This window comes from Cyprinodon tularosa, unplaced genomic scaffold (assembly GCF_016077235.1).
Source record: "Cyprinodon tularosa strain WSP-4 unplaced genomic scaffold, ASM1607723v1 ctg572, whole genome shotgun sequence".
NCBI classification, from domain to species: domain Eukaryota; kingdom Metazoa; phylum Chordata; class Actinopteri; order Cyprinodontiformes; family Cyprinodontidae; genus Cyprinodon; species Cyprinodon tularosa.
The window spans coordinates 38509-52337 of record NW_024039310.1 but is presented as its reverse complement, the minus strand read 5'-3'; the positions used below and the strand labels follow the sequence as shown (position 1 = coordinate 52337).

The 13829-nt window shown below is 37.2% G+C and overlaps 2 protein-coding genes across 2 annotated transcripts; one reads left to right on the top strand and one right to left on the bottom strand.

The window, feature by feature from the left end:
- Positions 1 to 473: 473 nt before the first annotated feature.
- On the top strand, positions 474 to 7250 carry LOC119797150 (adhesion G protein-coupled receptor F5-like). Its single transcript, XM_038306107.1, has 10 exons — positions 474 to 581; positions 1265 to 1474; positions 1572 to 1712; positions 1795 to 1973; positions 2492 to 2656; positions 2763 to 4166; positions 4266 to 4307; positions 6446 to 6505; positions 6680 to 6731; positions 6808 to 7250. Exons 2-10 carry the CDS (start codon positions 1372 to 1374, stop codon positions 6879 to 6881), a joined length of 2220 nt encoding a protein of 739 aa, XP_038162035.1. The 5' UTR covers positions 474 to 581; positions 1265 to 1371; the 3' UTR covers positions 6882 to 7250.
- A 913-nt stretch (positions 7251 to 8163) lies between these two features.
- LOC119797159 (trace amine-associated receptor 1-like) lies at positions 8164 to 9105 on the bottom strand. Its single transcript, XM_038306116.1, has one exon. It carries the CDS (start codon positions 9103 to 9105, stop codon positions 8164 to 8166), a length of 942 nt encoding a protein of 313 aa, XP_038162044.1.
- Between the last annotated feature and the right edge of the window lie 4724 nt (positions 9106 to 13829).

The window sequence follows — 13829 nt, the reverse complement described above, 5'->3', positions numbered from 1 at the left end:
ATAAAGACATACCGGGATTTATTGATGCGTTTGTGACCGGTTTCAGGTACCTGGCTTTTTACGGTTATCAAAAAAAACAACAACGCAGTCTTAATCCTCACATGCTTCTGCTCATGATTTTTGGTTTGATTTGTTTCACAGAGAAGGAAGTGTTATTGTAGACTTTATTGTCAGGACATCTGAATTTGATGACAGTCAAATTGCTGCGGCAAATGAAAAACTATTTACAGCCATGATCCCCATAGCCCCTGTTTTTAAAGACTCACTTGTTGTTCCAGAGAAAACAAGTAAGTTTACAGCTGTTGGTTTGTTTCAATTTGTATTTGTTTTTTGGAAATTGAAATCCTAGTAAATTTATTGGACTTTATTTGCAGGTGAAACACAAATGAACCTAGATCGGACACCCATTTTCACTGGAGACAGCATGACATTGACATGTGATCCTCCTGGTTACAATCTGGGAAATGATGTTAAATTTGAATGGAAATTTAATGGATTGGCAATTTCATCACGAAGGCATGAAATTTCTCCAACCCGACCATTCAAACTGAAAGTTACCAAAGTGATTCTTGCTGATGCTGGTACGTAAGTTAGTCAACTTTATTTGAAAAACTGATAGATAAGTGGTTCTCATATGATTTAAATATTAAAACTAATCTTTATATTAGTTTAAAACCTAATCTTCCATATGCTACCCCAACTCTATGTATGTATTGGTTTGCTTAATACAATATAAACATTCTTGGTCATGTACATTTCTTCTTATTATTATTTTTCTTATTAAACACTATAGACATTAGACCCCAAAAGGATGTCCTGTCTCCATATTTGTAGGTGTGTAAAACTTAATAGGTTGATAAATAAAACTTTTAACTTAAGTACACTTTTAAACAGTTAGGTATCACCGTCAGCTGAATGTAAAAATTTGACCACATTAAACATCTATCCAATAAATTAAGGTATTACAGTTCTGCAAGGTGGCTTTAATCTACTGTTTCTTTATTTTCTACCATCCAACAAATTGGATCATTGCTGTTTGTACAATTAATATTAATGTAATGACAGCTACAAGTATATAAGTATTTTGGTTCACCTACTAGCATTAAGACAACGCTTATATCATATTTTGGTGACAAGGATTTGGCTTCCATGCACTGCTTACACATTTACTGTAAATATATATATATATATGTGTGTTTGCATATAGATATATGTGTGTATAATTGAATGCTAAAACTCGAAATTATACCTCTTCTTATTTTAGGAGAATATCAATGCACATTGAAGGGACGAGCAATTTCAGTCCACCAGTATAGGAGAGTGCAAGCTGATCAAATCCAAGCAGCTCCCATTGTACAAGTTCAGCGTACAATGTTTGCTCAGTGTGACCAAGGGAAGACTGTAGCTCTTGAGTGTTGTGTCCAGTCCCCTTTCAAAGTAAAATGGTTTGCTGGTTCTAATTCTTTATCATCCAGTAAGTATTTACTGATGGAATAAAATAAACAATCTAATTAGTTTCAAGGATTGGATGTTGTTTTTGTTATGTTTAACACAATCTAAAATGTTTGCAGGTCCAAGTGAAAACCCAAACTGCATCATTTATCAACATCCCATGCAAAGCTGCACAGTAGAAAAGAAAGAAACATTTACATGCAAAGTAGAAAATCCAGTGGGTTTTGAAGATAAAACCACTCTGACCATCTTTTTGGATCGTAAGACCATTGAAAAAAATATCATATATTGATGCAGTGCTTATGATTTTTTTTGCTCAGCTTGCTGTTTTGAACTTTCTAGCGATTATCTGCAATGATGATGAGTATGGGGCTGGAAGAACAGGTGACAGAGCAGAAGGAAAGTGTGAAGAAGGTCAAACGGGGGCCAAGATTGTAGAGTGTCTGGCATCAGGAAACTGGAAACTTGTAGAGGACAACTGCATTGTAGCCATAATCAATGAATTACAAATTGAGGCAGAGGTAGGTGATTTTAGACTGTTTTTCATGGAGGATTACCAAATCTACTGCTCTTTTATGTGCGCAACAATGAAAACCTTTCATTTTGCAACTGAAAAAAACAAATTTCTTACCTTACAGTAAAGAATGTTTCTCCAAGGCTGGTGGCTTGTGAAAATCTTTAAAACTATTTGGCAATTCTTTCACTTTTATTTCAAAATCATATCATGACCCACCTCCTTTCCACAGTTCACCTTCGACAATATGATGGTCCCATGTGAAAAGAGCTTTAGGGTATTTTTTGGATCCGAGACAGTCCCTTTAAATACCACTAAGCCATCATGTTCTTGGCTCTCACCCCTGGATAGATAGATAAATGGCAAGGTTAAATATCAATATGGAAAAATTAAAATTCAATAGACATATTGTGGCTGCTCAGTTATTACCAAGCTAGTTTTCATAAAGTGAAAACAGATGTTTATCTGTTCCTCAACCTTCGTGCATTATTGATACACATTTGTTTCTGTTTTACTTTTGTTCAGGATCTGAAAGAGCAAGAAATACCAGTATTCACAGGAAATTTAAGTAAAGCTGTACAGAAAGAAGAAAAACAAATCACCAAGTCATCCGCAACAATATCTGCTATTGTTAATATCTTAAATACAATTGCAAGCGTTTCAACAGATGTAAAAGAAGATGTCATGCAGGTATAGTAAATATTCTGTTCTCTAAACAACTTCTTTATCACCAGTAAGTGGATGTTTTTTTTTTTATTATTATGCTTATACTCATTACACGTCTCTTCTTCTACAGAATGTACTGGATACTGTTGATGTCATAATTAGTGATGATGCAAAGGATTCTTGGACTTTTCTGAATACAGATGAAAACCAAAATTCCAGCTCACTTTTGCTAGGTTCACTAGAAACGCTTTCTGAAAGGCTAAATGGAACATTTACATTACGTACCCAAAGGATTCAGCTTACAAGAACAACATTCAGAAACTCATTCAGTGAAGAGCTGAACTCCACAGTGTCAATAACAATCCCAGCAACAGGCCCCAAAGATATAATTATCACCACAATTCTTTTTTCCTCTTTGAATAATGTTATGCCAACACGGACCTCTACGTTCAATGTTAGCCTTTTGAATTCCACCAGCAATGAAACTGACACTGAGAATGCCATCAATGCTGCTGTTCTTCTTGTCAAAATAGATGAAACAATTAAAAATGTTACCTTAAGTTACAACAAGCTCAATACAACCCTAAAACAAAATCCACAGTGCGTCTTCTGGAATTTTACACTCTTAGATGCAATTGGGGCTTGGGATGATGAGGGCTGTGAGTTTGTTTCTGACATAAATGACACTGTAACCTGCACCTGCAACCACCTCACATCTTTCTCAATTCTTATGTCAACTAGTATCCCTGAATCAATCAGAACATTATTGGATATAATGACATATATTGGAGTTGGGATATCAATGATCAGCCTTCTAATTTGCCTCGTTATTGAAGGAATTGTTTGGAGAGCCCTAACCAAAAATAGCACTGCTTTTATGCGCCATGTTGCCATTGTGAACACAGCGCTGTCCCTGCTGATTGCTGACATCTGCTTTATCATTGGAGCAGCTATCGCAAAGAACCCTAAAGAAAACCCAGATGAGGACTACACAGTACCCCTTGGACCTTGTAGTGCAGCAACCTTTTTCATGCACTTTTTCTATCTTGCCATGTTCTTTTGGATGTTTGTTTCAAGCCTCTTGCTCCTATACCGGACAGTCATGGTCTTCTCTGAAATGTCCAAATGGACCATGTTTGCCATTGGCTTGACTGTGGGATATGTTTGCCCTCTGATTATAGCTGTTACTACTGTTGCCGCCACAGCACCTGAGAACGGATACATAAGAGAATATGAAGCCTGTTGGCTAAACTGGACTAAGACTAAGGCCCTCTTGGCCTTGGTGATCCCTGCGCTAACCATTGTTGTATTCAATATTTTGGTCATAATAGTGGTTTTGTACAAGATGATTAGAAGAAGGAGTCCTGGAAATGCAGCCCAGGCAAATGAAAAAAACACACTGGTAGTGATTCTGAGATGTGTGGCTATACTAAGTCCTTTATTTGGCCTGACCTGGGCATTGGGGTTTGGAACCATGGTGGAGCCAACAAATGCGGGGATCCATGTTGCCTTTGCTTTCTTCAATTCCCTGCAGGTATTTGTGCTTGTGTTTAAGTTGGACATAAACAGAAAACTAGCATTGAGATTTATTTATTGTGTTGTGCTCTATTAACACATGTAATATTCTTTTAAGGGCTTCTTCATTTTAGTGTTTGGGACTCTATTTGATTCCAAGGTAAGTACAATAAATACGTAATACAATAATCATTGAGCTGGTGGTCTGTAGCAATCTACTTATAATGAGCCTTAACAAGGCAATATTCTTAAGTGAAAAATTCTAGTTTTCGTAATTTTCATAAAAAAAAATTGAAGGTGTTACATTAACATACAGTCGCGGGGAAAAAATAGTTCCACTTGTTTCCTTCAGTATGGTGCTCCTCAGGTATACTATCTTAAAACTTTGGTGTAATACTTTTTTTTTTTTTACAGCAGTATTTATATTGGCCCATTTTAACATGGCACTGCTAAAATCATTGAAAATAAAATCAATGAAGTTGATTACCTCACTATAGATCACCTTACTATACAGGTAAAAGCCAGTAAATTAGAGTATTTAGAAAAACTTTATTTATTTCAGTAATTGCATTCAAAAGGTGTAACTTGCACATTATATTTATTCATTGCACACAGACTGATGCATTCAAATGTTTATTTCATTTAATTTCACAAAATTAGAATATTGTGTAAGGGTTAAATTTTGAAGACACCTGGTGCCACAAACTAATCAGCTGATTAACTCAAAACACCTGCAAAGGGCTTTAAATGGTCTCTCAGTCCAGTTCTGAAGCCTACACAAACATGGGGAAGACTTCAGATTTGACAGCTGTCCAAAAGGCGACCATCGACACATTGCACAAGGAGGGAAAGACACAAATGCTTATTGCTGAAGAGGCTCGCTGTTCTCAGAGCTCTGTGTCCAAACACATTAATAGAGAGGCAAAGGGAAGGAAAAACTGTGGTCAGAAAAAGCGTACAAGCGATAGGGATCACTGCACCCTAGTCAAGATTGTGACAAAAAACCCTTCAAAAATGTGGGGGAGATTCACAAGGAGTGGACAGCTGCTGGAGTCAGTGCTTCAAGATCCACCACCAAGAGACGCTTAAAAGACATGGGTTTCAACTTCAAATACCTCGTGTCAAGCCACTGTTGACCAAGAAACTGACCGCTGCTGAGTGGTCCAAATTCATGTTTTCTGACCAAAGCAAATTTTGCATTTCCTTTGGAAATCGAGGTCCCAGAGTCTGGAGGAAGACAGGAGAGGCACAGGATCCACGTTGCCTGAAGTCTAGTGTAAAGTTTCCACCATCAGTGATGGTTTGGGGTGCCATGTCATCTGCTGGTGTCGGTCCACTCTGTTTCCTGAGATCCAGGGTCAACGCAGCCGTCTACCAGCAAGTTTTAGAGCACTTCATGCTTCCTGCTGCTGACCTGCTCTCTGGAGATGGAGATTTCAGGTTCCAACAGGACTTGGCGCCTGCACACAGCGCAAAATCTACCCATGCCTGGTTTACGGACCATGGTATTTCTGTTCTAAATTGGCCAGCCAACTCCCCTGACCTTAGCCCCATAGAAAATCTATGGGGTATTGTGAAAAGGAAGATGCAGAATGCCAGACCCACGAACGCAGAAGAGTTGAAGGCCACTATCAGAGCAACCTGGGCTCTCATAACACCTGAGCAGTGCCAGAAACTCATCGACTCCATGCCACGCCGCATTAATGCAGTAATTGAGGCAAAAGGAGCTCCAATCAAATATTGAGTATTGTACATGCTCATATTTTTCATATCTATCATTTTCATATTTATCTATGGGTAATTTAATTTAACTATCAATTTTAAGAAGGCCTCAGACGTTTGCTAGAGACTATAAACAGATAAGGAGGAAACTAAGGAACACAGCATACAGTTCATGATTAAAACTATGGTGAATTTTTATGCAGCTTTGGGATGCCATATTAAGCATTTACAATGTTGTTGACTGTGGAGAACTAAAAACAGGAAACTCTTTATTTTACACCTTACAGTAATGTGCAACTTTGAGCTGTTTTATGACGCAAAAATTCAGGAATACATTTTTGAAGTTTATCATAACTGATAAATGTGAAGAGGTTAAATGGAGGGAGCAAAAATTTACTTTATGACAAATATTGAACAGATTCTGAATTAGAGATATGATGGATTGTGGTGTGATTTCATTAAGTTTTGCTGCAGACAATGAATGCGTGTTTATCAATGCATGGAACTGTTTCTCAAAACAGTGGAAAATGGAACATGTGTAATGGATTTATGAGTAACATAACTGTCTGCTTGTAGATCCGTTCCCTGATTTTAAGAAAAGTGCCGGCTCGAAGCTCCACCTCTAACCAAACAAGAGTAAGTCAAAATTTATTAAAACACAATTGTTCAAAACATGTTTTCAACAAAATACTTAGATTGACCTCTTTTTACTGAATCAGGGTACACTCTGGTTTCCTGAATAATAAATTGAAATGCCAATCTTGTCTTTTTTTTATTAATGGTTTACTTAAAACATATCCTTTATTATAGAGCACAAGTGGTGGAATTTCATCTTTCATCAATATTTTTCGTGGGAGAAGAAGTAAGATGTAGTACTTTGCATATCCCCTTGTTTATCTTAATTCCAATAATCTAACGGTTTGTTGTTTGTTTTCCAGATGCCTACAATGTTTCTCGGGTTGGAAACTCAAACAACGCCAGCAGCGCATCAGAGTTATTAACCAACCCCTAAACCTGTACAAATACTGTAAACTAATTAATCTGTAATGTATTTTATCTGATTGTTTTATCCTATGACATTATAAAGGTCTTTAAACATAAACTTGTTTTACATAGCGAGAGAAACAATGTACACTCGTATAATTTAAGAAATCATCATTTTATTTGTAGGTGCAAGATCAAAGTGTAAGAGCTTATGAAGGACCAATTAAAAAGCGATTCCTGATGGGGAAAAAGCAAGACTAAAAGTAAATTGGAGGGATGTTCTTTTTAAGGCACACCTTAGATGTTTTTTTATTCCCATTTCTGTTTTATTTTCTCTTTTCATGAGCGAGCTCTTTCCTGTATCTATCTCTTTGTCTCTCATTTTAGTACTTATACATATCTGTATTGCATTTTACTCTTGAAATAATTTTCAATAAAGTTTCATATACAAGTACTAACCGGAACCTTATAACAACAGTGATAATTCAGTTCAATTCAGTTTATTTATATAGCGCCAATTCACAACACATGTCATCTTAATCTCAATGAATGATTGATTGATGAGCAAATGTGTTGGGCTATTATCTAGCTCTGGATATCTATTACCAGAACTATATTGGAAAAACATTACAAACACAAAAAATAAAAGATACCAGGGTTTCTATTAGAGTGCACCTAGTTCCGCCTCTTCGACTTTGATGGACGTCTGACAATTTAAATGAATTGGTGTTCTTCACTGCAGGCAAATTTATATATTTATAATTAGATAATTATATTTACTTCTTAAAATGAAATCACTATATTTAGCAGAGGTCCATATAAATATTTATATACTTTTTAAATAAATTCAGTATTTATTTCCAGAATATGCATAAAAAAATATTTAACAAAGTATTTGATCATGGAATTGGGGCACTCATCACCTTTCATACTTTAAAGTTGTCCTTGCTTTTTTTTTTTAAAGTAAAACAAAAAAAAGAACGGATTTTGCCTGTACAAATAACACCACAATTTAATGTAAAGCATTAAAAATTCCCCTTTTGGTGAGTTTTTCAACACAAATTTTTATTGAATAGGCTAAAAATGGTGTGAAACATTGATTCTCATAATTATCATAATTAAGGGACAAAAACATTTTTTATTAAGTACATATGCAAAACTCTAAAGGCAACTACAGACAACAATTTTAACTGTTCTTGTAAAAGTAGGAACACATTTTCATCTGTAAAATATTGTCATAGATTATACATGAATGGTAAACTGAATATAGCAGAATCAAATGATGATGTGTCGATATATGAATCTATAAATCAAAACAGATTAGTATTGGAAAAATCTCCCTGAAATAGCTTCCCTTGAATAATCATTTTGAAAGCCCTTCTGAACCATTTATAGAAGAAAGCATAAACCAGTGGATTTAACATAGAATTGGACCATCCAATCCATTTAAATATTTCCACAATTAGATCTGGTGTTGTGCTATTGTTCATTCTATAAAAACTATCAGACAAAAAGTAGGGAGTCCAACACAATAAGAAGACTCCCACTACAATGGCCAAAGTTATGTTTGCCTTTTTTTCCATCTGACTGACAGATACAGCAATCTTTAAACTATTCTGGATGCAGCGTGCCTGCTTTTTTGCCACAACCAAAATCTTTAAATAGATGATAAAAATTATAATAGCTGGGATGTAAAATGCAAAGAAAGTTCCTATAATAGATTCCTTTTTAACTAAAAGAATCTTGCCCATCCTGCCCGGATCCTCTATGCCTATCCCTCGAAATGTGATGGTGATCGCAATTAGAAGGGGAACAGTCCAGCTCACTAGGATCATAATTAGAGAAACACGAACATTTATTTTATTTCTATATGTTAGAGGGTGACATACTACATAATATCTGTCCACAGATATGAAGCACGAGTTTAAAATAGATGATACAGACAATAAGATATCAAACAAACCTCGAATTTTACAGAGTAGATGAGTTGAATACCAGCATGAGCTCATAGACAATACTGAACTAAAAGGTAAAACTAAAGCCCCGACAAGCAGGTCACTCACAGCTAGAGAGAGGATAAGGAAGTTTGTTGGAGTGTGAAGCTGCTTAAAGTATATGATAGAGGTGATTACAAGAAGATTCCCACATATAATCAGAAAAGATAAAGAAGCAAAAACAAAATTCAAGGCATAAGAGGTCACAGTTTGTCCGTGCCACTTTATGGTTTCATTCATCAACCATTCATCAGTCATATCAACCCTGTGAAAAAACCTGCATCATTAAAAAAAGAGATTTTAGTAGGATGTGTTTTAAAATCTATGCAATGCAGTAAATGTGGAGGGATGTGTCCGTTGGTCTCTGTATGACTGAACAACATACAGTGCCTGCATTTGTTTTATTATTCCATGTCTATATGTTCATTGGCTGTTCACAAGTGTAACTGGGGCTTTCTTTGTAACCAAGGTGAGATATTTCCTGGTTTCACTTGAAGTAGCATTTTTCATCTATTACAGTTAGTGTGTACTGTTCTACAGGAATGTATTAGTGAACAAATAAATTAAGAGTGCTTTTCTGTAGATTTACTTGACAGTCATCATCAATGGTGAGGTCTTTTTTAACCTAATTTCTTTTTCTGATTTCCCAGCTGGAAACCCAAGTATACCCCTTAATTCCATTGCCTTCTGGGAAAATAAGTACTTACAACCAGCCAAGGGCGTAGGTTTGATTTGAACTTTGGTAGGGATACTATTGGTCGGGTGTCATTGGTGCTATGCAATATGCATGCCCTTTTTTATGCTCGATGTGAGCATCCGTACTGATAAGAGGAATTCATTGTTAAAAGAGAAAAGCAACATTTTGCTCCACTAATAAAAATGTTATAAGCTCTACACTCATTAGATGCTGTTTATCAATGTTTGAAGTATCACCGGCTCTGATCAATGTGGAATTAGGACTGTTTTCCACTTTGAAAACGGTTTGATTTGAACGACTAAGAGAGAAGGTAAATACAGTATTTTCTTCTGAAGATATAGAATTGTGCAGAGTTAAACCCCACTCTAATATTTGTACCTACTATTCTCTCTCTGTATCAAGCAAAATAATACAATCATTAAAATATTAACTTCATTATAAAAGTTGAACATCTGGGCTGTAGTTACTCTGTGTCGCCCATTTCATGTATTTCATCTGGGGCTGAAAAATATTAATCATATTAATTGATTATTTCAATAATCGTCAACTAATTTAGTGAGTGATTCATCATTAACTGGAGAATAGAGACTCTAAAACATACAGTAATATAAATGTAAAATGTGCCTTTCCCCACAGAGCAACGCACTTAGATCAGTTATTATATCAAAATTGTAAAAATAAAAACAAAAAAATGAAAACAGTAATATCAACTTAATATCGATAAAAATTGAAATCCTCACATTTTCTTTTTTAGTTGGCTGTGCCTAAGAATCAGAAATGTTGATGGCTTACAGCCTTTATTTGCCCATTTTTCCAGCAGTCTTCAGAACTCCTGGCTGACTCAGAATATTTCGTTTTATAAAAGAAAAAAAAAGGTTTTTGTTCTTTAGTGAACATGATATTATTTTTTTTTTTTATTGGGACTAGTTTTGTAGCCTAACATTAATTGTAGTAACCGTTGCATTCTAGTGTGAATAAATTTTCAATGTTGTGCTCCAAGCACACGCGGACTAGAAAACAGCCAATCAGAGAGAGAGAAGGCGGAACTTAAGGCAGAACAACCAATGAGAGTGGAGTTAAACAGCGCAGCACAGTTCCATGCGCTGCTACGTTAGAGGGACAGGAGAGACCAGGCAGAGGAGCTGCGAGAGGAAAGGAAGCCACTGCTGCAACAACTACTGCCGGAAATTATAAACATGTTGCTCACATCCAATTATTGGTAGGGACAATTAGGTCGGTTCAAAATTTTGGTAGGGACATGTCCCTATGGTCCCTATGCAAACCTACGCCCATGCAACCAGCTCCAATAGTTTGGGGAAAAAACCTTATTGTTTATGAATTAAGTGAAACATCCTGAGCCACTGCTGTTTTTTGTAACAAAGAGGTACATATTTATATAAAATATATTTTTTTAACATATCACTTTTCCACCTGTTTGCCTGTAGACAGCTCCCCTCGCGACCCCAGCTGGGATAAGCGTGACGGAAAATTGATGCATGGAATGGTCACTTTTCCAGTAGAATACACAAAATATTAGTGAAAAAGTTCAGAGGATAACGTGGTAATGGCTAAAGGAATAATTATCCCCACTGTAAGTAATGCAAACTTATAAGAGAGATTTCACAGATGTAGTTCTGCAACACCTCTCTCAAATAACAACACCGATATCGCTCAGAGTACCGAAATTGTGAAACTCGAAAACATGCAATATGCCAAAACCACCATTTTTGGGGTGGCATCTTTTGTTTTTTTCTAATTCTGTTTTCTGACTGATTGTGAAGAGGGGGACCTTTTGGGGACCACCATACTACAGTGCCTATAATACAATGCATTACCGTTTCCAATGGAGTTTTTTAACTATCCCACATTTTCAGGGGGTCACGGCTCACAATCCAAGAGCAGCCCCGCACCTACAGCAGGTAAGCATCCCAAACATTGAGGTTGTAAGCATAAGCTTAACATGAAGGAGGTGACGTTTTTTTTTTTTAATCCAACAAAAACAACAAAATAAAAACCTGGTCTGTACATGGGTTTTCCTCATTAATTGTGCAATGTTATACTTTATTCTATGATTTTTTATTGTTTTATTTATGATTAATTTATTCATTTACTTATTTATTTAATGTTTTATTCTGTCACATAATCTCCATTTTCTCTTCGCAGGGGGTCTATGACGACCTCAACGGAACCGTAGACGTGTCGTCGGAGGACCATCCTCCTCACCCTGAACTGAACCCCTGCCCCTCGGCGGCGCTGACTTGTACGGGATCTACCTCTGCGCAGCATTTTGGACGATATCCTTCCTGATGACCGTCAGCAACAACCTAGTGTTTGCCATGACGTACAGCTGGGCAAGGGTGAAAAGAACAACTGTGGACAAATATAGGCTCCAGCTGTCAGTGGCCAACCTCCTGTGTGCTCTGGGCTGTGAGAGCATTTGACAGCTGGCACTTCGGAGGCTTCCTTTGTGCATCATTTTGAGCGGTCTACATGGCGAGCCTGAATGGTAGCGTCCTGATACTGGCCTTCATCAGCGCCAGACGTGTCAAGTAACCAAGTACAAACACTTTGTTACTGTACGTAGGCACACTTCTTAGCTATCTATACTTTACTCCATGACTTATTTTTCTTCCTACTTCTGACTTCTACTCATTACATTTTCACACAAGTATCTGTGCTTTCTATTCCTTGCATTTTTAAAACAAATGTTACTTGTTACTCTTGGCTTGTGTTTAACGTTTCAAATATTTATTTCACGTCATGTGCACCATCGAAGGCGCCATCCACATCTAGTGAAAACTAGTGTAATTGGATGAGTCATATAATACAAACACTCAAAGGTTACCTATTCGTCAAATTTGTGCTGACGCCAAGGAAATCATCAGAAGCAAGCAGGTGTTACTTTATACTTTTATACTTTAAGTAGTTTTGGAGCACGTACTTTTTCATTTTTACTTGAGTAAAGAGGTCAAGTTGATACTTCAACTTTTACAAGAGTGTTTTTAAACTGCAGTATCCATACTTCTACTTAGCCAACAAATGTGTGTACTTTTGACACCACTGGTCAGCGCTGATTGGTACCTGGTGGGGTTCTGCAACACTGACGGCTTAGAGATCAGGAATATGCTCACCCACAGAGCCAACTACATTGGAACATAGCTGCCAACGACCGTGCTCACTGCCAGTGATGGGACTAACGGCGTTGAAAGTAACGGCGTTACTAACGCCGTTACCTTGTTTTAGTAACGAGTAATCTAACTAATTACTTTGACTGTAACTATAACGCAGTTACCATTGAAGACACCTCGTTACTGCGTGTTACTCAGGTCGCACAATTAACCTTTTTTCATGATAGGACTCGTGCGCAGCTGCGTGAAGCTGACACCCCACCCACGTCAAAAAAAAAACTCTGCAAATAGACTGAATGGTTAGTGCAACGTTAGTGCAGATTTGTGCAGAAAAAAAATATTGTTTGTGCTACTTTTGTTTAAGAGATATTAAAGATTATTTTTTAGGTCATCCAGAGGTGCGCACCTTGTCATGAGAGAGGGGAGGATGAGGATGGCTGATGTATAGTGAGATTCCATCTGTCAGTTGGGTAGGTGGGTGTTTCTGCTGGTGGGTGATAACGTAAAGCACACACAGAGAGATGGAGAGTGAGGATGAAACAGACAAAACCGTGTTTTCCACATGGAAATACCGTGGTTACGTCGAGCTGCGTTTCCCCACCACATAACGGTTTCCTCTGCATCTCCGCACAGCGCAGGCGGCAAGAGTCACCGCGCAAGCGGCAGGAAACGCACATGCTCGCAAAGGGCGCGCCACAGTCGCCCTGTGCTCGCGCCACAGGAGAACTATGGAGAGCGTGAACGATCAAATGAAAGGGAGAAATCTGGATGGATGGATGGATGGATGGATGGATGGATGGATGGATGGATACTCTGACTTTTCAACTTACTGTATTTTTTATTTTAAACATTATTTGATGGCCTTTGTGGCAGGGATGGAGATCCATATTTTATGTCCCACACAGAGTATACATCTCGATAGATAGATAGATAGATAGATAGATAGATAGATGTTGCAGTATCTATAACAACCCAAACACACAGGATTTCAGAATTAGACATCCCCAGTTATTAATTTCATATACTTACCAGACCTGAATGCCCTGTTTAAAAACTTCACATGGCGTTCCCCCCTGATGTCATTTACGTTGAGTTACAAGAAATGCAAAACTCTCTGCAGGTTCTTGTCTTTGTCGTCCGCTCTATTCAGCTGGCTT